At 39.8% G+C, this 23,474-nt stretch overlaps 1 protein-coding gene and 1 pseudogene across 2 annotated transcripts in view; both read right to left on the bottom strand.

The window, feature by feature from the left end:
- The window catches only part of LOC121437853 (sorting nexin-27), a 100,049-nt gene that overhangs the window by 18,553 nt on the left and 58,022 nt on the right, over positions 1-23,474 (bottom strand). For both annotated transcript variants that reach the window (XM_041637942.1, XM_041637943.1), the window contains exons 4-7: positions 23,398-23,462; positions 18,861-18,965; positions 2,933-3,011; positions 1,771-1,934 (exon numbers count right to left, since the gene is read on the bottom strand). In XM_041637942.1, coding sequence (XP_041493876.1) covers positions 1,771-1,934; positions 2,933-3,011; positions 18,861-18,965; positions 23,398-23,462 — 413 coding nt within the window. The remainder of the gene's footprint in view (positions 1-1,770; positions 1,935-2,932; positions 3,012-18,860; positions 18,966-23,397; positions 23,463-23,474) is intronic.
- Positions 16,744-16,860, bottom strand: LOC121438089 (annotated as a pseudogene).

Below are 23,474 nucleotides of genomic sequence, written 5' to 3' on the forward strand. Positions count from 1 at the left end.
CTGTGAGTTCATAAGCATGTTCACCTTTTTAATGTCAGTGTTTATGACTCAAGAGCCACTGCTCTTACACACCAGCCATTTCCCAGGCCCTGAATGTCCTTAGAGGGGCTGTGCTAATTTTCCCTTGTCTATCTTTGAGTTGGCTATAAAGAGACCCTCTGAAGGTCCTAGGGAGAGAGTTCAGTTGGTAAACTGCTTGCTGTGTGAGCATAGAGACCATACAAATAAATAGCTTCATACAGGACTGGAGAGATGGCTCACCGTTTAGGAGCACTTGCTACTCTTACAGAGGAGTCACATTTGGTTCCCAGCACCCAAATGGTAACATAACTATCTGTAACATTAAAGCCCGGCGGTGGTGGCACATGCCTTTAATCCCAGCACTTGGGAGGCAGAGGCAGGTGGATCTCTGTGAGTTCGAGGCCAGCCTGGTCTACAAGAGCTAGCTCCAGGACAGGCTCCAAAGCTACAGAGAAACCCTGTCTCAAAAAGCCAAAGAAAGGCCGGGTGGTGGTGGCACACGCCTTTAATCCCAGCACTCGGGAGGCAGAGGCAGGTGGATCTCTGTGAGTTCGAGACCAGCCTGGCTAGTTCCAGGACAGGCTCCAAAACTACAGAGAAACCCTGTCTCGAAAAACCAAAAAAAAAAAAAAAAAAAAAAAAAGCCAAAGAAAGAAAAAGAAAAACAAAAAGAAGAAGCTTGTCTCAAGACAACAACACAGAGAATGACATAGGAAGGAACTTGTGTGCTGCCTTGGCCTCAGCATATTTGTGTACGGGCATTTGAACCACAGTATCTGTACTACATTTGAGTGTATGTATCACGTACCTCTCTCTCTCTCTCACACACACACAGACCCAAAAGATGGAGCTCTGGATTACTTAACATGACCAGTTTGCAGGACAGGGAACATGAGAATTCATCCATCTGCCAGGAGGGCAGTGTACTTCCAGGTCTCCCAAGATGGAAGTTCCTATGCTCTAGACCATTTTAGGGTTTTTTTTTTTTTTTTTTCAAAACAGGGTTTCTCTGTAGCTTTGGAGTCTGTCCCGGAACTAGCTCTTGTAGACAAGGCTGGCCTCGAACTCACAGAAATCTGCCTGCCTCTGCCTCCCAAGTGCTGGGATTAAAGGTGTGCGCCACCACCACCCAGCCTTATGTTCTTTAAAATATCCTCTGTAATACAGTGGTAAATACTAAGTTATTTGAGGTCTGGGAGCAGTTTAAGCAAATTGTTCAAAGCAGAAGCAGTGTGTGTGGTGGGGGAGGGGTCATGGGAACCTCAATTTGTAGCCAGGGGTTGAGTAGTTTAAGAGCGCTTGTAACGAGGTCGAAAATGGGGGCTGTTTGAGGACTTTAGATTTGATATTTTCAGGAAGACAGTGTCAGAACTAAATTAGACTTAATGATGCCTCGGGTGGTATCCACTGAAGAATCACACACTTGCTGGGGGGGAGAAATCCCTATACCCTCTAACATCACAGAAGTCTTTTGTGCTGACTATATGAGAATACAGAAGAAAAAAAAAAACAGATATTTTGCTTTTCCCAGACACACAGCATATATAATACTGCTTTAAAAACCCTGAACTCATTTTATTGATTAAAAACTGTGAACTTTTTAAACACTCTGGCACAGCTCTAGCCTTTATCTCCTATGAAACAGGATACACTGTATTTTAAATGTTACTCAGACTCAAGGATTCACGCTGAATTGTCAAATTACCAGCTATCTACCAAGAGACAAAGGAGGAAGCCATATTTACCCACCTGATGAAAGAAGTATGTAACAGCAAGGTCATTGTCATTTAAGAGGACCTCTTCCTCTGTGGTAAAGAGCCACTTGCGGACAGTCAGGCAGGTGCCGGGCACCGCTGATGTGTAATTCTGGACGTAGAGTTTATGAGGAAATTCATTAGGTGCCAGCTTACGTACTGAAGAAGACAAAATAAAGCAAGCTCAAGTAGAGAGATATTTAGGAGCTTCCCAAGTAGAGATGTACAAGGCAGACTAACATAGTAGCTGCCATTATTTTCAGCGTCAGCTCAAACTCATCAAGAAACTCTACCTCAGGAACACATAACTGCATATCCAGCCAAATCTATCCTTCCTAACTAAGACTCTGGCCAGTGAAGCAAATGACTGAAATCTATTGCTTGAATGACAAGTCTTCCAGCTAACATGATTGCAATGGACGCCAACTCCAAATTCAGTTAAAATGCTTGATCTATGAACTGCTCAGTTACAAACATCAAAGTGGACATGCTAAGTCCACCAAACATCTTCAGAGCAGCCTCTACTCCTACCTAGTTATTGGGCATCTGGATTCTCTCCAATGGCCATTCTCAATGTACTGCATTTATTTATGCAGAACGGAAAATTACTTCTTTCTCATCCACTCCCAAGCCCCAAGGCATTTACACAGTCTAGCCATCCTCTGAGTAGCATCCAAAGAGCCTGGCTCCCCCACACCCCGGGTGGGACCACGGTGGCGTGTTCCACCACCCTCAGTTTACTACTCCTAATCCCTACACTTGCTTGCTAAGTCCTTTCTTGGCTTTCTAACACTGCAAAAGACGGTTCTTGCTGTATCTCTCCTTTATAGAGAGTGAGGCTAAAGCTTAGAAAGGATAAAATTAGAATCTAAGCATACTGATATCTTACCAATTCTTTATATCTGTGTATTAGGCCACTGAGAGTTAGTAAGAAAAATAATAAGAAGATGGCTGCTCCTTTGGAATCAAAGTTGCTGTCTACTGACAAAAGATTGTAGATGGACAGTGATCAGAAATCCTTTACAAGATCTGCCGAGTCTGCTTGCTGAAGGCAAGCTATGAGTCCTAAAGCTCTTCTTTGGCAAAGCAGTTTCTGTCCACGAGTATTAGAATAAAACACCCCCAAACAAAATATAGTAACAGCCATTAGCACTTACCAAAGGAATGATTGATCACTTCAAATAAGGCAAAGTAATTCACTGTTGTACTGTCCATGCCAACCTTTGCTGCAATAGCCTGAAGTTTAAACATGAGAGAGTTGTTTCAGAAAAAGTAAGTTCAGACAATGCTATGGGGCAGGTATAAGCATGAGAAGGGGAAAGGGAAACACTCTGCATCCTGGCTTCATAAAAACTACAAGACCCACAGCTCTCCTTAAGCTGCTCATGGATACATACACGTGAACCCAAATATAGCTGTCCTCTATGAACATCTCCCAACACAAGCTGACAATATTTTGTCCGTGGTGCCAAAGTTCCTTTTTCAAATATGAATTAATCGCACAAAGGTATTTTTTGAACTTCTTTGTACTAATGTGTATGTATGTGTGTCTGTGTGAATGAATGCCACATATATTAGGATGCCCACAGAAACCAGAAAAGACAATGGATAGCTTAGAACTGAGTTACCTCTCAAGTCCCAACACAGGTGTTTTATATCACTTTAAAAAAGTATACTTGCCAGGCAGTGGTGGCGCACACCTCTAATCCCAGCACTTGGGAGGCAGAGGCACGCGGATCTCTTTGAGTTCAAGGCCAGCTAGTTCCAGGACAGGCTCCAAAGCTACAGAGAAACCCTGTCTCGAAAACACAAAAACAAAAACAAAAAAAGTATACTTGATAAGACAGATCATAAAATGAAAGCAATTTTTAAAAAAATACTTAAAATATTTACTGTTTGTGTGTGTGTCTCTGTGTATGGGGATGGAGGAGATGAGACATGTGGAGGTCAGAGAATCAGTTCTCTTCTAAGGATTAGACTCAGGCTGTCAGGCTTAGAGGAAAAAGACTTTACCCACTGAGTCATCTCACCATACCTGATACCTAGGTTCACAGACTCAGCTTACTTTACTATACACACAAGATCTCAGCCTTTGATTAATTATTTTTATTTTATTTTATGTGTATGAGTGTTTTGCCTGCATGTGTATCTGTGTGACTGGTGCCCATGGAAGCCAGAAGATGTAGATCCACAACGAATGTAGTGATAGGCGGTTATCAGCAGCCATGTGGATGATAGGAACCAAACCTGAGCCCTCTCAGCAAGTGCTGGCTGCTAGGCCATCTCTCCGGATCTGCCAACCTCTGACTCTTATTTGTTTTGGAGACAGGATCTACAATGGCCTTGAACTCCTAGACTCAGTCTCCTAAGTATTTGGATCTATATATGTGTATTTCTGTGCTTAATTCTTGGGCTTAAAACATTGTCAATTCTATTCAGAATTCACAAATTATTTCTATTTTTCAGATGATCTATGTTATAAACTGGGGACACCTCTTTCCTAAGAATTACAGTCCCCAATATCCATGAAAGTCAGAAAACGTTGACAAGCAGCATATTCACAAGAACCAATCCTCTCTGAAAACTAAGAGCCTAACATGACAAATGAGAAGCTGAAAGATTTCATGTGCAAATAAATCACAGTGAAATTACATATATATATATATATATATATATATATATATATACACATACATCACAAAAAAAGCACACAGCAGCAAACAGTAGTAACAAAATCAGGTTTTAAGAGCATTTCCCATATAGGCAAGGTGTTCATAAAACAGCTAGAAGATGTTGGAAGACTGAACCAAATAAGACTGTATCTCTTCTTCCTGTATCTGCTCACACACCCAGACTAGCTTCATCTGATATTGTGTAGGAACCAGAAATTACAGGTATTCAAAATCAACCTTCTATACTGCATTGATCAAAACTAGAATACTCTCAACTAGGGTTTACAAAATGGCTTCTATCTACAAGATTGAGTATGATGGAGAAGGGAGAGTATTAAAAGAATACCCTAGGTCCAGGCTGGGGAGATGGTCCAGCAGGTAAGAACACTTGCTGCACTTAGAAAGAAGGCACCCACACTGGAACTCCAGTTCCAGGGTACCCAATGCTCTCTGCTGGCCTTTCCAGATAACCACACACAATATTTACATACATATTCACAGATATACAAACATATAAAAATTAAACAACAAAATACCCTAAGTTTTTCTAAAGAAACACTGAAAAAAGTAGAGAACAAGCCAGGTGGTGGTGCACACCTTTAATCCCAGCACTCAGGAGGCAGAGGCAGGTGGATCTCTGTGAGTTCGAGGCCAGCCTGGTCTACAGAGTGAGTTCCAGGACAGTCAAGGCCGTTGCACAGAGAAACCCTGTCTTGAAAAACCAAAAAAGAAAAAGAAAAAAAGGTAAAAACAAACTTTTTTCAGTTATTCCAGTACTATAAAATTTCAAAGATGGCTGGAGTCCTACAGTCAGTTGCTAAAGTATATTGCAGTAGATTAAATGAAGGATAGAGTTTTTTGTTTGATAAAAGGAGTGCTTTGTATAATCACTGATAACCAGAAATCTGTCTGTCTCCCTGAAAATCTTGATCAAGTTCAGGCAAATAAATGGGCCTGCAAGCAGTGCTGACACCTGTCACCCAGACTGTGATCTTGACTGCTATTTCTCACTGGAGAACCAAGACTGGTAGAGCAAGGCAGGGCATGTCTACATAAGAGACCAAGATATCTTGTTTTAATGAAATGCCCCATAAGCTAATGGATGGTACCAAAAGTACATAGGAACAGACATGAAGGAACTTCCTTTGGTCAAACATGCAATCATTTGAGCACTGAAGAAATAGTAACATGTTTTTTTTTTTAATCACATTTAATTAGAAATTTACCTGTAATTAAAAATAAACTATTAACAATTGTTGTACCGGACAACACTGGAAACAACTAAGGCATCAATTCTTTAATTTGAAAACTGTTAATAAAGGAAAGAATTAAATTTCTAACATTTCGCTCCCACAAACAGCCTTTCAGACTAAATTAATAGCCTTAATTGAGAAGGAAAAGTTACTTACAGGGCTGGAGAGATGGCTCAGTGGTTAAGAGCATTGCCTGCTCTTCCAAAGGTCCTGAGTTCAATTCCCAGCAACCACATGGTGGCTCACAACCATCTGTAAAAGAGGTCTGGCGCCCTCTTCTGGCCTTCAGGCATACAGACAGAATATTGTATACATAATAAATAAATAAATAAATATTAAAAAAAAAGTTACTTACAGAAGAATTTTAGTTACATGAAAAAAATTTCAGTTTAAAAATGCCGGCTTTCTGGGCTGTCCTGCCAGGGCAAACTCTGACTCTTTTTTTTTTTTTATATATATATTTATTTCTAGATGTGCGTAGATATATTTTAGATAGGCATTCTTCATATTTTTCAAAGATTATAGAATATGGCATTTTAAATGTTTTAATAACTTAGGACTTTTCATGACAATGAGACACTCTGCTCCTGGCAGCACCAATCTACTTCAAGAGGAAGATGGGCATCGAAGAGGCTCGTTATGGAGTTTGATAGCCATTTGGGCAAGAAACTGCTCTTGCCTGGACTATTGCATAAACTGGACACAGAGAACCCACAGAGAGAGGACTACTGAACTTGCCTAAGGTGAGATGATCTTTCGGGGTGCCTGATTCATGAAAGAGTCTGCGAGACATTCTGCAGGACACAACAGATAGTGACTGAACTGACTTTGAAATTTCCTGCTTTGTGGAAATGAAATGTCTGCTGGAAACTATGGGCCTGTAGGCCGAAGATGGATGCCCCAACGGTACAGAGGAACTTTGGGTGACTGTCCAGGCACCGAGATGTCTCTGTCGTTTCTAGAGTTTTAAAAGTTGCTTTTTTCTTGTTTGCTTAGGTAGTATTGTATCTTTCTGGAGTCTTTGATGGAGTTAAGAATAGTTAGTTATAGTTATAGTTTTCCTTAGTTATGATAAAGATTATTGTAACTTTTACTTGATAACTGTTTCGTTATATGTAATTTTGCTATGTTAAAGCCTTTTTTTTTGGTTTAAACAGAAAAAGGGGAAATGATGGAGGAAGGTCATTGGCTAATAAGGAACTGCCTTGGCCCATTTTATTGGTTAGAAGATAGGTGGGAGGAGTAAACAGAACATAACGCTGGGAGGAAGAGAAAGTGAGCTCAGACTCGACAGCTCTCCTCTTGGGAGCAGACGCCTCAGAGAGACGCCATGCTCCTGGCTCCTGGACAGACGCACGCTATGAAGCTCCGACCCAGGATGGATATAGGCTAGAATCTTCCCGGTAAGCGCACCTAGGGGCGCAACACAGATGATTAGAAATTGGCTAAATTAATATGTGAGAATTAGCCTAGAAGAGGCTAGATAGAAATGGGCCAAGCAGTGTTTAAATGAATACAGTTTGTGTGTTGTTATTTCGGGGCATAAGCTAGCCGAGCAGGCGGCCGGGGTGCCGGGGAGGCAGCCCCGCCGCTCTAATTTCAACAGATTGGCACCCAACGTTTGGTTTTAGAACCTCTCCTTTCCCCGCTCAGCTGCCAGCCGTGCGTTCGGCTTGGCGGGAGCCCTCCCTTCCTCAGCCACCGCCTGTGCCTTGCAGCGGCGGCCTTGGCCTCCCCATGTGGATTTAAACTCCACAGGCCCGCGTAGTCTCTGCCGCATGGTTTGCTCTTTTCTGAGTCGTTTTTAAATCTCCCTTGCAAGCACAGCTCTTAAGTGGCGCGAACCAGAGAACACGGTTGCTGAAAGCTGCAACCCCTCAGGGTGACTCTGTCACGTGGAGGCATAAGCGGCTTCCAGGTTGCTCTTCTCTACCCCTGGATCCTGGGTTTCTGGTTCCATCTCTGGAATTGATTTAATTACATTTACTTTGTTGAGCAACTTACATTTTCCAGTTTTTAACAAATACTAGGCAGACTCTGAAACAGGACCCTGTTTTCGTTGCAACTTGGGAACAGCGCCACCTGCTGGATAATAGGTAATATGGCAGTTTTCGTTTCCAAGGCGAATTTTACTGTTCTGGTTACCAATACAATGGGTTATATCATGCAAGGTTTATATGACTATGGGGATAACTTAATTTACTGGTTACTAGGTTTCAGTATTCTTTTGCATATTCTATCATTTAGGAAGATCATGGCACTCCTAAGAACCATACAATCTTTACTAGAAACTCATGCAGGTCAGGAGATTCAGGATTCAAAAGAGACAATAATAAAGACAATAATAAAAAGACTTGAAATGACTGAAGAAATGACTGGAGCTGGTGAACAGAGTAATAAGGCACAAGGACAGGAAACAATGCCAAAACCAGCTATTAGAACTGGCTTACCCAAGGTTTTAGCGGCATACCCTATACTTAATTCTGACAAAGCGTCACCTTCTAAAGGCTCAAAGGGAGTCAGAGAAGCTAGACGGACGCCAATAGCAATGAATGATCTAAAAGAAATTAAGCAAGCTATTGTTAATTTTGGCTTGCACTCTGCATATGTAAACGAAATGGTAAGGACTTGGGCTTCTAATGCTAGAGCTACCCCCCATGATTTCCATCAGTTAGTGTCTGCAGTTTTAGATAATGGACCTTCCTTGATGCTTGGAATTTATTTCAGAGAAGAATCCAAACATATGGAACAGCAAGGAAGAGCAAAAGGTGTCGAGGTTTCCCAAGATCAAATACTTTTTTTTTTTTGGAAGATCAAATTCTTGGTGCAGGAGAATACGCTGATCCACAGGTCCAAGCTCTTTATGATATGAAGTACTGTGTCTATGTCACCAAGCAGCTTTAAATGCTTGAAATAGGATATAAGATCCAGCAAAAAGGGTTGAATCATTTACCAGAATTAGGCAGGGACAGAGAGAACCCTTTATTGACTTTTTGCAAAGATTAATTAAGGCTCTGGACATAGGGGTAACAGACCCAGAAGCTAGACGAATACTTCTTGAATCTCTAGCTTTTGAGAATGCAAACATAGAATTCAAAAAGATAATTGGTCCTTTAAAGTCTAGATCAGCACCTATGGATGAATGGATTCAGCATACGATGAATGTTGAGACGTTTAGCTATAACGATGAATCTTGGGTAGGAGAAGCAATTTCCACAGCAATGAGGAGACATCAAACTGCCAGGTGTTTTAATTGTGGTAAATTAGGACATCTGAAAAGGGATTGCAGGCACAGAATTTCTAGGAATATTATCTCCTCTGGGAATGACAAAAATAGGAGACCTAGGCCTTCAGGTATATGTAGGAGATGCGGTAAAGGCAGACATTGGTCCAACGAATGCAGGTCAACAACAGACAAACAAGGCAACCCGATACCATCGGGAAACTCCTTGAGGGGCCTCTCGCAGGTCCCCAAGCCAACAGTGGCCCAGTCATTCCCAGTCACAGTGGAGAACGTGCCTCACCAAGAAAATTAAAAGCTCCAATTTCTGCTGTAAAAAGTAATAATGGTCTAAATGATGAAATACGTGTGGAGGATGAGTCAAAAAACCCAGTAGGACAGAGTAAACGTATATTTTGGCAGACTTCTATTAATGATCAAAGACCAAAACTAAGAGTCTGTATAAATGGCACTTTTATTGAAGGCTTATTAGACACAGGTGCAGATGTAAGTATCATTACCCCAGAATCTTGGCATCCGAATTGGCCTCTTCAAAAGGTAGATGTTCAGTTCCTGGGAATTGGAACCCTATATCGTGTAAAACAAAGCACAAGATGGGTTGAATGCATAGGGCCCGAAGGGCAAATAGGAAGACTAAGGCCATATATAGCCAATATTGCCATAAATTTATGGGGCCGTGACCTGCTACAGCAATGGAATACCCAGATTAACATTCCTGTAGTTCCAGGAACTCATAATTCTGGGAAGGATATGATGAGGTATTATGGAAAAAGGTCACCAGCCATTCAGGCTGTACAAGAACATACAGCAAATATCAAACCTTTAGAGGTACCAACAGCCTTACCTTTAAAATGGCTAACTGAGAAGCCAATATGGATCAAACAGTGGCCTCTAGCTGAAGATAAACTACAGGCATTGGAACAGCTGGTACAGGAGCAACTAGATGCTCACCACATTGAAGAATCAACCAGCCCTTGGAATTCTCCTGTGTTATTTGTAAAAAAGAAATCTGGTAAATGGAGAATGGTGACAGATCTAAGAGCTGTCAACAAAGTAATTCAACCTATGGGCTCACTACAATCTGGAATTCCTTTGCCTTCTCTGTTACCAAAAGGATGGCCTCTTATAGTTATTGATTTGAAAGATTGTTTTTCACTATACCGTTACAAGAAAAGGATAGAGAAAAATTTGCCTTCACAGTGCCTACTTATAATAATTCTCAGCCTAATAGGAGATATCAATGGACTGTCCTCCCACAGGGTATGCTCAATAGTCCTACATTGTGCCAATATTTTGTAAGTAAGCCATTGGAAATAATTCATAAACAATTCCCCAAGTCCATAATTTATCATTACATGGATGACATCTTGTTATCTGATTCAAATAAAGATACTTTAGAAAGGATGTTTGAAGAAGTAAAGAAAGTCTTGCCTAGGTGGGGATTACAAATTGCCCCTGAAAAGATTCAAAGAGGAAATTCTATTAATTACCTAGGTTATAGAATAAGGTTAGAGAAAATTAAAACGCAAAAGGCACAAATTAGGAGAGACCGGTTAAAGACCCTTAATGACTTCCAAAGATTGTTAGGAGACATTTCCAGTCTACGACCAGCTGTTGGGATAACACCTGATCTAATAGTTCATTTAAACAAAACCTTAGATGGTGATAAAGATTTGAATAGTACAAGAAAACTGACAGCTGAAGCAGAAAAGGAACTGACAATGATTGAGGAAAAATTACAGGAGGCACATGTGGATAGGGTGAACCCAAATCTTAGCTGCATCCTAGTCATATTGCCTTCCAGAATTTCTCCTACAGGGATTCTAATGCAGAGGGTAGATATTATTTTAGAGTGGATATTTATACCTAATAAACCAAGTAAAAAATTAAAAACTTATGTGGAAAAAGTCTCTGAATTAATTATAAAAGGTAAGCTGAGACTTCGTCAACTAGCAGGTATAGACCCAGCAGAAATTATAGTGCCTTTTACTACTGAAGAAATAAAAAAGTTATGGGAAGACAATGAACTGTGGCAAAGAGCTTGTGCTAATTTTTTGGGAGAAATTAATAGCAACTATCCCAAAAGTGGTAGACTTAACCTCATAAAAAGAACTTCTAGGGTTCTTCCTAGAATTGTACGTGATGCTCCAATAACTGGAGCCCGTACGTTCTATACTGATGCAAATAAATCAGGGAAAGCAGCATACAAGTCAGATGAATTGAGTAAGGTGGAACAAAGCCCTTATAATTCCGTCCAGAAGGCAGAATTATATGCCATTCTTATGGTGCTAAGGGATTTTAAAGAACCTCTTAATATAGTTACAGATTCACAATATGCAGAAAGAGTTATCTTGCATATTGAAACCGCTGAATTTATACCAGATGACACAGAGTTGACTTCATTGTTTATCCAGGTACAAGACATAATCAGGAACAGGCTTTGTCCGATGTACATAACACACATCCGGTCTCATACAGGTCTGCCTGGTCCTCTAGCCCAAGGCAACGCTGAGATCGATCAATTATTGATCGGAAGTGTGTTGCAGGCCTCAGAATTTCATAAGAAGCATCATGTCAATAGTAAAGGCCTAAAGAAAGAATTTTCCATTACTTGGCAACAAGCTAAGGACATTATAAAGAGATGTCCTACTTGTTCTTTCTATAATCAAACACTGTTGCCTGAAGGGAGTAACCCAAAGGGCACTAAGAGAAATGAAATCTGGCAGATGGATGTGTTCCACTTTATGGAATTTGGTAAATTAAAATATGTACACCACACCATAGACACGTATTCAGGTTTTCAATGGGCTACTGCCCTGAGCTCAGAAAAGACTGATTCAGTAATCACACATTTATTGGAAGTTATGGCCATCATGGGTATACCCGCGCAAATAAAGACAGATAATGGTCCAGCATATGTATCTAAGAAAATGAAATGCTTTTTTGATTATTATAATATAAAACACATTACAAGTATACCAAATAATCCTACAGGTCAGGCAGTTATAGAAAGATCAAATCGTACTATAAAGGATATGCTGAACAAACAGAAATGGACCGAAAATACTCCCAGAAATAGATTACATAATGCTTTATTAACCTTGAATTTTCTTAACGCTAATGAGAAAGGAACGACAGCAGCAGAAAGACATTGGATAATGGAAATGTCTGCAGAACTAAATCAACCGATTTATTTCAAAGATGTGCTGACCTCTCAGTGGAAGCCAGGAGACGTGCTACGTTGGGGAAGGGGTTTTGCTCTTGTTTCCACAGGAGAAGAAAAATTGTGGATACCATCAAAATTAATAAAGTTTCGATTTGAAGAGGAGAAACCTCTTGGAAAGGAGAAATGACAACTCATCCACAATGATGATATTCATACAGTTGGTAAGAAAAACATATAGAATGGGGGCAGGGTTCTGTTCCTATCTCCACAGGAAAACACTCATCTTTGATAAATTCACGGGACCCTGGATGTTTGGATACTGACAGATGGAAAAATACCTGCCCAATAGGAAATATCAAGAAAACTGGATGGGTTGTATAAGTAATATTAAACCATATTTCTAAATTTATAAAGCTGGTTTTGAAGTTGGACTCTGGCTCAGTCCCTCTCCAATTCCAAGCCTGTTAGTAAGAGAAAAACCCAGAGTTTCTGTCTCATGTCAAGAGCCATGATGTGGGACAGAAAGAAATATGAGTTTAGAAAACATCTTTGCTTTTCTTCATATCTATCATACTTTTCATTGAATATATCTATCATGTCTTTCATTGACTATATATATATATATGTCTACATGATTAATGTTTAAGTTTTTCATAATGAACAATGAGTTTTTCCTGAAGTGACATTTGAAGTTTCCAGGAAGAAGATGGGGCCCCATAACAACAACTCCACCTGGTTGATATGACGTCATGATACTGATAGCGCTACTACAAGACCTGCTTTGGGTACCAGCTGCACAAGACAGTTCCAACTTGGTTAGCTGAAATGGTGCACATCTTATACAACATTTTGGCCAGACCTGCATAAAATACTCAGAGACTATTGGCAATTCTAAAAGACAGTGATCTTGAAATTTAACCATCATTTTACTTTCACAGGATCCCCAGAAAGAACGTCGCCCCTATGACAGCTGGAAGTAATTCTAGAGGACGACGTCCCCTCTCCCAGTAAAGTTTGCCCTTGGGTTTAGGGACATCATTTAGGGGTTGGTTATAATTAGTATACGATTGGGGGTTGGGGGAGGAATTTTATAAGCTCAGGGATCATTTTGAAAAAAAAGAGGGATGATGGGATAATAGATTTGTAATTGTGAGTTACTGTTTTTAGACAAATATATTGGTATAGATTCTTGTATATTGATACAAAGTTAAATTATATTGACTATTGTATGCATGCATGTTTCTACCTCTGTTTAAAACATTTTTATGTATTGACATATATTGTATTGATATATATATTGTATATATTTACCATATTGCAGTATACATTTCTACCTCTGATTAAGATACTTATATAATGTTTGTGTATTGATATATATTTACCTACTGCAATGTATATTTGTACATTGTTTATATTGGAGGTCATTGTCCTCATTTGTTTCACAGTCGTTTATTGTCTTAGTCTTTAAGTTAGATAGATATTGAGAATTATATAGACTAATAGTCATCTAAGTTTGTCATTTATAATTAGACTAATCAGGTTCTTTAGATATATAGAGATTATACTCAGTATAGATAGATAATCTTCAACTTCTTCAAAGAGCTGTAGAAAATGGCCTTTAATCTAACTCAGAGTTTTGTGATAGTGAGACACAATTGCTCCTGGCAACACAGCTCTATTCCCGAGAGAATGTTGAGCACCAAAGACACTCCACCTGGAGCCTTTCTTTTTGGCAGAACTGGCCTTGGGGCAAAGAAATGCCTGTACCTCAACCACTGACAAAGATACAGAGCGTGCATCAATGGATAAAACAGGACTGTCATATCCTGCCAAGACAGGGTAAGATAGTTTTGAAAAGTTGCTTGCCTTTGAAAATGGTATGTCAGTTATGTTAGGCCTTAGTCAAAGTTGGTTGCTTCAACGCTGCTAACGTGACTTTGGGTGATTGCCCAGGTAGCTAGTTGTCTCTGTGATTTGTTGCATGTTTTGGAAGTTGTTTTACTGAACTTCCTAATTACCCAGGTAACATTATTTCCCTTCTCAGATCTTAGATGGGGTTGAAGACTATATAGATGTAGTTACTTTTCTCTCATGACTTGGCCAAGTTATTTATTATACAAGACCTAAGCTAGTTAGAATAGGATATTTGTACTTATTGTATATAATTTCATAGTAGGTTTAGAACTCTCTTATTTAAACAAAAGGGGGAGGTGTTACGGGAGGTCCTCCCACTCCTCCAGCCTATCGCCGCTGAGATACCAGCCCATTGGGGCGTGGTCTCTCTCCCTTTAAAAAAGCGGCCACTTCCCTCTCCTCTCTCTCTTCACTTCCTGCTCCGCTGGCGACTAGACTCCCTTCCTGGTTGCGCAGAGGGCTGACGGTGATCTGTAAGTTTTTTCCCCTTTAAATAAATACCACCCTATTAATCATAATTTAAAACTTTGAACTGAAAACCAGCACTTAGCAACTTTTGTGGAATTATTGATTAAGGCAATGATTATCAATGAACAATAGAAACTTTGCAGTGAAAAGTCTAGATAAACTCTCAAGTTACTGACTAAGCACGTTAACACTGAATGGACAACTCGAGACCGAGAGTGCCTACTGAGAAGCAACACATTGTATTACTATGTATTTATAGTATTTAAAAACAAAACTTAAATATAATCAAGCCTCTAGAGTAAATTTCTATTTATAGAAAATACAGGGAACTGCAAGGACATGGTAAATGACCTACAAGGAAACAAGCAGATAAATTCGGAATGACCCACTTCTGCGAACACACAAAAGCAGGAAAGGGAGACTGCTTTATATTGAGTCAAAATTAAGACCAAATGTGATAAAAAGACCTATTTTCAACCAGATTTTTTTTTGCATGACATTCCATCGTTTATTTCACTTTTTTCTTTTTTTTATTGATATCTATTGAGCTGTACATTTTTCTCTGCTCCCTTCACTGCCTCTCCCCTCCCCCTTTCAATCCTCCCCCCAAGGTCCCCATGCTCCCAATTTACTCAGGAGGTCTTGTCTTTTTCTACTTTCTACTTCCCATGTAGATTAGATCTATGTAAGTCTCTCTTAGTGTCCGCATTGTTGTCTAAGTTCTCTGGGATTGTGGTTTGTAGGCTGGCTTTCTTTATGTTTAAAAACCACCTATGAGTGAGTACATGTGATAATTGTCTTTATGTGTCTGGGTTACCTCACTCAAAATGATGTTTTCTAGCTCCATCCATTTTCCTGCAAAATTCAAGATGTCATTTTTTTCTGCTGTGTAGTACTCCACTGTGTAAATGTACCACATTTTCCTTATCCATTCTTCGGTTGAGGGGCATTTAGGTTGTTTCCAGCTTCGACAAACAAAGCTGCTATGAGCATAGTTGAGCACATGTCCTTCTGGCACGACTGAGCATCCTTTGGATATACCCAAAAGTGGTATTACTGGGTCTTGAGGAAGGTTGTTTCCTAATTTTCTGAGAAATCGCCACACTGACATCCAAAGGGGTTGTACCAGCTTGCATTCCCACCAGCAATGCAGAAGTGTTCCCTTTTCCCCACAACCTCTCCAGCATAAGTTGTCACCAGTGTTTTTGTTCTTGGCCATTCTTACAGGTGTAAGATGGAATCTCAGAGTTGTTTTGATTTGCATTTCTCTGATGACTAAGGATGCTGAACATTTCCTTAAGTGTCTTTCAGCCATTTTAGATTCTTCTGTTGAGAGTTCTCTGTTTAGGTCTGTATTCCATTTTTTTATCGGATTATTTGATCTTTTGGTGTCCAATTTCTTGAGTTCTTTGTATATTTTGGAGATCAGACCTCTGTCTGATGTGTAGTTAGTGAAGATCTTTTCTCATTTTGTAGGTTGTTTTGTCTTGTTGACTGTGTCCTTTGCTTTACAGAAGCTTCTCAGTTTCAGGGGGTCCCACTTATTAATTGTTTCTCTCAATGTCTGTGCTGATGGGGTTATGTTTAGGAAGTGGTTCCCTGTGCCAATGCGTTTAAGTGTACTTCCCACTTTCTATTCTATAAGGTTCAGTGTGGCTGGCTTTATGTTGAGGTCTTTGATCCATTTTGACTTGAGTTTTGTGCATGGTGATAGATATGGGTCTATTTTCATTCTTCTACATGTTGATACCCAGTTATGCCAGCACCATTTGTTAAATATGCTTTCTTTTTTTCCATTTGATATTTTTTGCTTCTTTATCAAAGATCAGGTGTTCGAAGATGTGTGGATTGATATCCAGGTCTTCTGTTTGGTTCCATTGTCCTCCTTTCTATTCTTATGCCAATACCAGGCTGTTTTCAGTACTGTAGCTCTGTAATAGAGTTTGAAGCCAGGGATTGTGATGCCTCCAGACGATCCTGGATTTTTTGCTTTTCCAAATGAAGTTGAGTACCGTTCATTCGAGGTCTTTGAAGAATTTTGCTGGGATTTTGTTGGGCTTTCAACCAGATTTCTAACAAATCAACTATAAAAAATTTATTTATTAATTATACAGTGTTCAGTCTGCATGCCAGAAAAGGAAACCAGATCAAATTACAGATGGTTGTGAGCCACCATATGGTTGCTGGGAATTGAACTCAGGACTTCTGAAAGAGCAGTTTGTGCTCTTAACCTCTGAGCCATCTCTCCAGCCCCAGCCTACAGCACTTGGTATTCCCAGGTGGTCTCCCATCCAAGTACTAACCAGGCCCGACTGCTTAGCTTCCGAGATCAGACGAGATTGGGCACATTCAGGGTCTTATGGCCGTAGACAAAATTTATTTTGATAATTGAAAAATTCTAACTATGGAGTTAATTAATAGTAAGAAATGGTACCCTTTTTATTTTTTTTAATAATTTATTTTATTTAATTACGTACATTGGTACTTTGCCTGCATCTATCTCTATGTGAGAATGGCAGATATTGGAGTTATAGACAGCTGTTAACTGCCATGTGGGTGCTGGGAATTGAATCCAAGTTCTCTGGAAGAACAGTCAGTGCTCTTAACCACTGAGCCATCTCTCCAGCCCCATGGTGCCCTCTTTAAAATCTGATAATGACATTGGTTATGTATAAAGAATGTGCATGTTTTAGATGTATGCTGGAGTAGACACAGGTCTGTATGGACTTTGCAAAAAAAAAAAAAGAAGAAGAAGAAGAGGAAGAGGAAGGAGAAGGAGAAAGAGAAGGAAGAAGGAGAAGACCTTCAGAGGAAAGGGAAAGGGGTACATGGTGTAAATGTGGCAAGATCTTGATGTTGATAATTACTAAACATAACTAATGAAGGAACGGGAGAGTAGTTCATGGTAGAATACTTGCCCAAGGCCCGAGCACCATAAAAAGAAGTGTATAGAGAAATGTATGATATATTAAACAAGTGTTTTGCAAGGCTGGAAAGATGGCTCTGTGGGTAAAGGAGTAGTCGCTGTGCAAGTGTGAGAAGCACAGTTTAGTCTCTCACACCCATAGAAATGCAGGGCCTACTTTTAACCACGTCCCTAGGAGGCGGAGACAAGGAATCCCAAAATCAAGTTGGCTAGAAAGACTTGCTAAATCATTTAGCAAGAGACCCTGCCTTAGTCTGTAAAATAGGGGCAACCTAAGAAGGCACCTCTGGCTTCCACAAGCATACATACACGTACATTACAACATACATATGCATCTCTACAAGCACATGTATGAGCATATAACACACACATACAAGCTTCAAGGGGACTAGGGAGATGGCTTCGTGGGTAAGAGCACTTGCTGGACAAGCATGAGGGTCTGAGTCTGAATCCCTAGCACTCACATAAAAGGGTGAGATGACCTATATGCACTCAAGATTGTAACCCAGCACTGTCAGGGGTGAAGTCAGGAGGGCTGCTTGAGCTTGCTGGTCAACAGCCTAGAGATTCTGTCTCAAAGGAATAAGACAGAGAGTGATACCTAATATTTAGGAAGAAGACAATGTCAACCTCTGATCTCCATAATTACAAGAATGCACAAGCCAACACATGCACAAACACACATGCATACATGCAAACCTGCTCATAAACCTGAACATACCACATACGTACACATTTTTCTTTTAATTTTTGTTTTCTGGAGACAGGGTTTCTCAGTTCAGCTCTGGCTATCCTGGAACTTGCTCTGTAGACCAGGCTAGCCTCAAATTCAAGAGATCTGCCTGCCTCTGCCTCCCGAGTGCTGGGATTAAAGGTGTGTGTGACCACTGCCTGGCTACATATAGCATTTTTTTTTCTTTTTTCTTTCTTTTTTTTTTTTTTTTTTAGGTTTTTCAAGACCAGGTTTCTCTGTAGCTTTAGAGCATGTCCCGGAACTAGTTCTTGTAGACCAGGCTGGTCTCGAACTCACAGAGACCTGCCTGCCTCTGCTGGGATTAAAGGCGTGTGCCATCACCACCTAGCACACACAGCATTTTTTAAAAAGGGTTGTTTTGTTTTTACAACAACAGAGAATTATAACCACTGCACTCTAGGATATTTACTGTACCTTTTTTTTTTTTTAAATACAAGGTTTTGTTATACAGTCCTGGCTACCTTAGTACTTGCAACATTCTTGCCTTAGCCTCCCAAGTGCTAGGATTACAAGCATGCATCAATACACCCAGCTCTCATATACCTTTCTTTTAAGAAGGGCAAAAATACTTCACATTAGCAATATGTATTAGCAAATGTACCCTGAACATTTTGTACATAGTAACTCATTTAATTTTTTACTCATCGTCACATCTTCCAATGTCAAGCTGACTTGCTCAGGTTTAACTTACCTGGTACACTTGGTCTGTAGTGCTGTTCTTTTTAACTCTGACGGTGACTGTTGTTCCATCCGGTAAAGCTACTCTCAGCTCTACATCAGACACACCATTGTAATTCTAAAGGAAAAGAAGACATTTGCAGCCCAGTAAATTTTCACTCCTTGCTACAATGCTAGCAAAACAATAATCTAATGTAAGAAATAGGAAATAAATTCAATTAAAATGAGGAAAAATAAAGTCTTAAAAGTTAATATATTTACAACTCGTACAGCTAACTTTAGGTACATAAGTTTAACTCATGTTCCCATTTCAAAACAGAATACTGTTGAGAAAGTCTAGATGGAGTCCAGATGAGATTTTGGGTCACTCTTTGTCACTCCATTCAGAACCCACAGAGGAGAGAAACAACAGATAGGCACGGTCTCAACACCTGTTGAGTAACTAGGCAGTAGATCTGCTTAAGGGATATGCTGGTGTCCTTTCTGAACCTTGATAAAAAGGAAAAATGGATGAGACTTAGGGATCTAAACTAGTGTCATGCCCAATTTTCTAGCAAAGACTATACAATTCTTATTTTACTTAATTAAAAACAAACAGAGTTAGGGATATGGCTCAGTACAAGAATGCTTGCCTACAATGCTTAGGGCTCTAGCACCACACATACAAAAAACCTCATGGCTTTTGATAATAACACATTTTTCTTTTTTGTATTTTTTTAGATTAATTTTATGTGTATGGTGTTGCCTACATGTATGTATGTGCACCATGTGCATGTCCAGTGCTTACAGAGATCAGGAAGATCTTTGCATCCTCTGGAACCAGAGGACAGATTAGCTGGGAGCCACCATTCAGTTGCTGGTAAATGAAACCACGTTCTCTGCAAGAGCAACAAAGGCTCCTAACTGCTAACTATTTCTCTAGCCTCAATATATTTTTCTAATACAGTTTGTCTTTCTGTTTTGCTTTTTTTTTTAAATAGTTCTACCTTGTAGCCCAGGCTCACCATGAACTCAAAGCCATCTTCCTGCCTTGGTCTCTAGAATGCTGGGATCTTATAGACATGAACCACCATTGCCAAGCTTCTAACAAATTTTTGATCTTGTCATTTTTTCCTCTTCATATATATATATATATATATATATCATATGTAAACACATATATATGTTTATTTTTATTTTATGTGCATTGGTGTTTTGCCTGGAACTGGAGTTACACAGTCACGAGCTGTCATGTAGGTGCTGGGAATTGAACTCTTCAGAAAGAGCAGTCAGTACTTTCAACCGCCAAGCCTTCTCTCCAGCCCGAAATTGTTTAATTTTTATTACTGAGAAATAACCACCTAGGAATGAGTTCATTTTCATTGACTATTAAAAAAATTACTATTCTTTGTCTAAAAGTACACTAAATAGCTTCCTCCTTACCCACAGGGCTATGTTTCAAGATCCACAATGGATGCCAGGAACTGTGGTTGGTACTGAAACACACAATTATCATGCACTATAGCTGTAACTTTTATAGCTTAAGGTGCTCCCAGCAAACAAGCATAAATTTACTTTTTTTTTTCAATTTAACTTTATTTTACATACATTGACATAAAGATGTCAGATCCCAGATCCCAGGGAACTGGAGTTACAGACAGCTGTGAGCTGAAATGTGGTTGCTGGGAATTGAACCCAGGTCCTCTGGAAGAGCAGCCAGTGCTCTTAACCAACGAGCCATCTCTCCAGCCCCAAATTTACTTTTTCTTGTCCATAATTTCATAGATAGAAGGGACAATCCTACTAAAGACCCTGGAAATCTCACCAGGATTCTTTTTCCTACTGTTGTGAGGGAAGTACTCTAGGGCTTCCTTTAGGTCTATGTGATTGGCATTGAGGTCATCAGTAAGGATTATTTGAATATAGCAAGCACTGTGTGTGATACTAGAGAAGGCACTCTGATAACTGACCAGACTACTAGGTGACTACTAGGAAGGTGGTCTATGAGGAGTAGATATACTGGACAGCACAGATGACATAAAGCTTTATCATGGTACTCAGAATGCCACACAATTTGAAGCTTACAAAGTGTTTATTTCTGAAATATTGTATTTAATATTTTTAGACTATGGCTGACCACAGATAACAAAGTAAAACCATGGACAACGGGAGGATACTATTATTCTTTATACCCTTATTCTATAAGAAGCCTATAATCTAGTCAGAAAAACAAGATACGTACACATTAAAGAACTGATGGACAAGACATTAGTATTACATATTCATCCCTCTATCCAATTAACACTTATTAAGCACCTCCAACATGCGTGATACTGTGGTAAGGCACTGGGGATATAAAGATAATCAAGATTTAGCTCTTACCTACTGGTAGCTCACACACTCTTGTAAGCTAAAAATATAAAGTGACAAACTGATTATATGTATAAAAATTAGAAAATGAGATGGCAATAACATGATGACTGAGTGGTATTAACTGCAGAAGTTCTTGGTAGGATGAAAAATTGATGACTTGTGTTATCGGAGAAAAAAGACTTCAAAGACAAGTCTGGAAGACGGCAGACTAGAAACTGCCTCTGCAGAGCGCAGGGAATGAGGAGAGTTAGAGTGACAAAGAACAGACTCCATCCCACAGACGGACAGAGCAGCTCGTGGGATGGCGCAAACAACTGAAAAGGACGGAGACCCAGCAGGGCAGTCAGGGAGGAGTGACTTTGATCTGCTCGAAAGGATTAGCAGTACAAAGTGAGGGAAGGTGGAAGAGAACATAAACTCTAGGGAATGCCATGGATTAAAGAAATAAAAAGTACTCCAGAGCAATGAGAGAGTCAGTAGATTTGCTCAGCTGATAAAGGCACCTGCCACCATGCCTGATGACCTTGACAAATTCAGTCCCCAAAACCCACATGACGGAAAGAAAGAACTAATTGCTCCCCAAGGTGTCTACCATGTTGTATGTGCCACACTGCATGTACAGGCATATACACACAATAAATAAACAAATGTTAAAAGTGTATTTCATAGGTTTCATAGCATCATAAAGGAAAAAGTACCAAAGTACTGGAATAACAATGTATCAGACAGGGGTATGAATGAGATGGGGCGGGGGGCAGATCACAATGGGCCTTGTGAGTGTCTTATAGGAGTTCAAACTAAATCCTGAAAACTGTGGGAAAGTTTCAAATTTGGAATTAGCTAGTGTAGCCAGGTTGGCCTGAACTCAGAGATTCACCTGTCTCTGCCTCCTAAGTGCTGGATTAAAAGCATACACCACCACCTGGCTCAAGTTTCAAACTTTTAAGTAGGAAAGTGGTGCAAAATAGAACAGTCCTCTAGAAACTTAGCTGTGAACAAAGAAAAATGGTTACTACAAAGAATAAAATTTTGTTTTTTTCTTTAACATGAAAGAGCCAAGCTTTTATTCAGGGGGCAGAGAAGCAGGGACGGAGTAACAGAGGGGAGGGGAGAAGACAGGAGAGGAGGGGAGAAAAGAGAGGAGCATTTTCTCACAGCAGCAGAATTATGGCAGTGAATTCTCAGTTAGTTCTGCCACACACACACCATTAAAACAGTTCCCCACCATAAGAGACCTAAACCCAGTGCCTTGGGAGCTTTGGGATCAGCAGGCCACTATGTCACTTCTACATAACCTTACAGCATTCTAAAGGAAGCAAATCATCATATTTGATATTTGTTGATGCATCAGTGTCCACCAGACAACAAACAAATAATCAAAACATTACCTCAGAAATACAGAAAGAAACTTGTATCTCAAGAAGAAATAATTTACTAACATAACATGCAGGTCCAGAATAACCACTGTGGCTCCCGTTTGTCATCAGAATGAAAAAAATTACCTTTAAAATAACTTCAAAAACAGCAAACAAAGAGAGAAACAGACAGGTAGGCATGCAGAGGAACAGTACAGTGAAAAGAAGCAAGCATCTTCTAGCTCCAACTGAGAGGAAAACAGAAGACTCACAGGAAAATGGGTAGAGCTGGAGACCTTCCTGTGCAAAGTCAACCAGACTCAGAAGACAAGCACTGCATGCTCTCTCTCACAGCGTAACATTTGTGCAGGACATGGATGTGGAGGAAAGAGGAAGGGGAAGAAAAGACAACAATGCAGTGGGGAAAAAAGACTGTGTCACATTTTTCTCTCATCTGCAGACTCAAATGCATAAATATAAATAAAAAACAAAGGCAGGAGGGGACTATCTGGAGGAGGAAAAGACAAGGAAACACAATGAGGGTGAACCTGGACAGAATACAAAGGTGTGTGCATGTGCAACTGCACATATACATGTGTGTAACTGAATATACCTTGATGGAATTTATTATTTTATAGAATAACTAAAAAAAAAACAATTAAAACAAAAATAAGAGAAGGTAAACCTGGCTCTAGGTCTTAAATGGTAGATATATATGAAAAAGAAATGGAAGAAATACAGCTGTTTAGAGAGTCAATTACAACTTACCCCACTAACAGTATCTACATTTTTGCCCTCGAGGAGCTAAGCAGAAAATTATTAGTGCAATGGGTGTTCACCTACCTCATCAGATTCTGACAGGAACTCCTGCATGATGTCACTCTCACCAATGACTCGGATTGAACACACTGAAGAAAACA

Source organism: Microtus oregoni, unplaced genomic scaffold, assembly GCF_018167655.1.
Source record: "Microtus oregoni isolate MIOR12 unplaced genomic scaffold, Mior012 000054F_ref0000373, whole genome shotgun sequence".
In the NCBI taxonomy this organism is placed as follows: Eukaryota; Metazoa; Chordata; class Mammalia; order Rodentia; family Cricetidae; genus Microtus; species Microtus oregoni.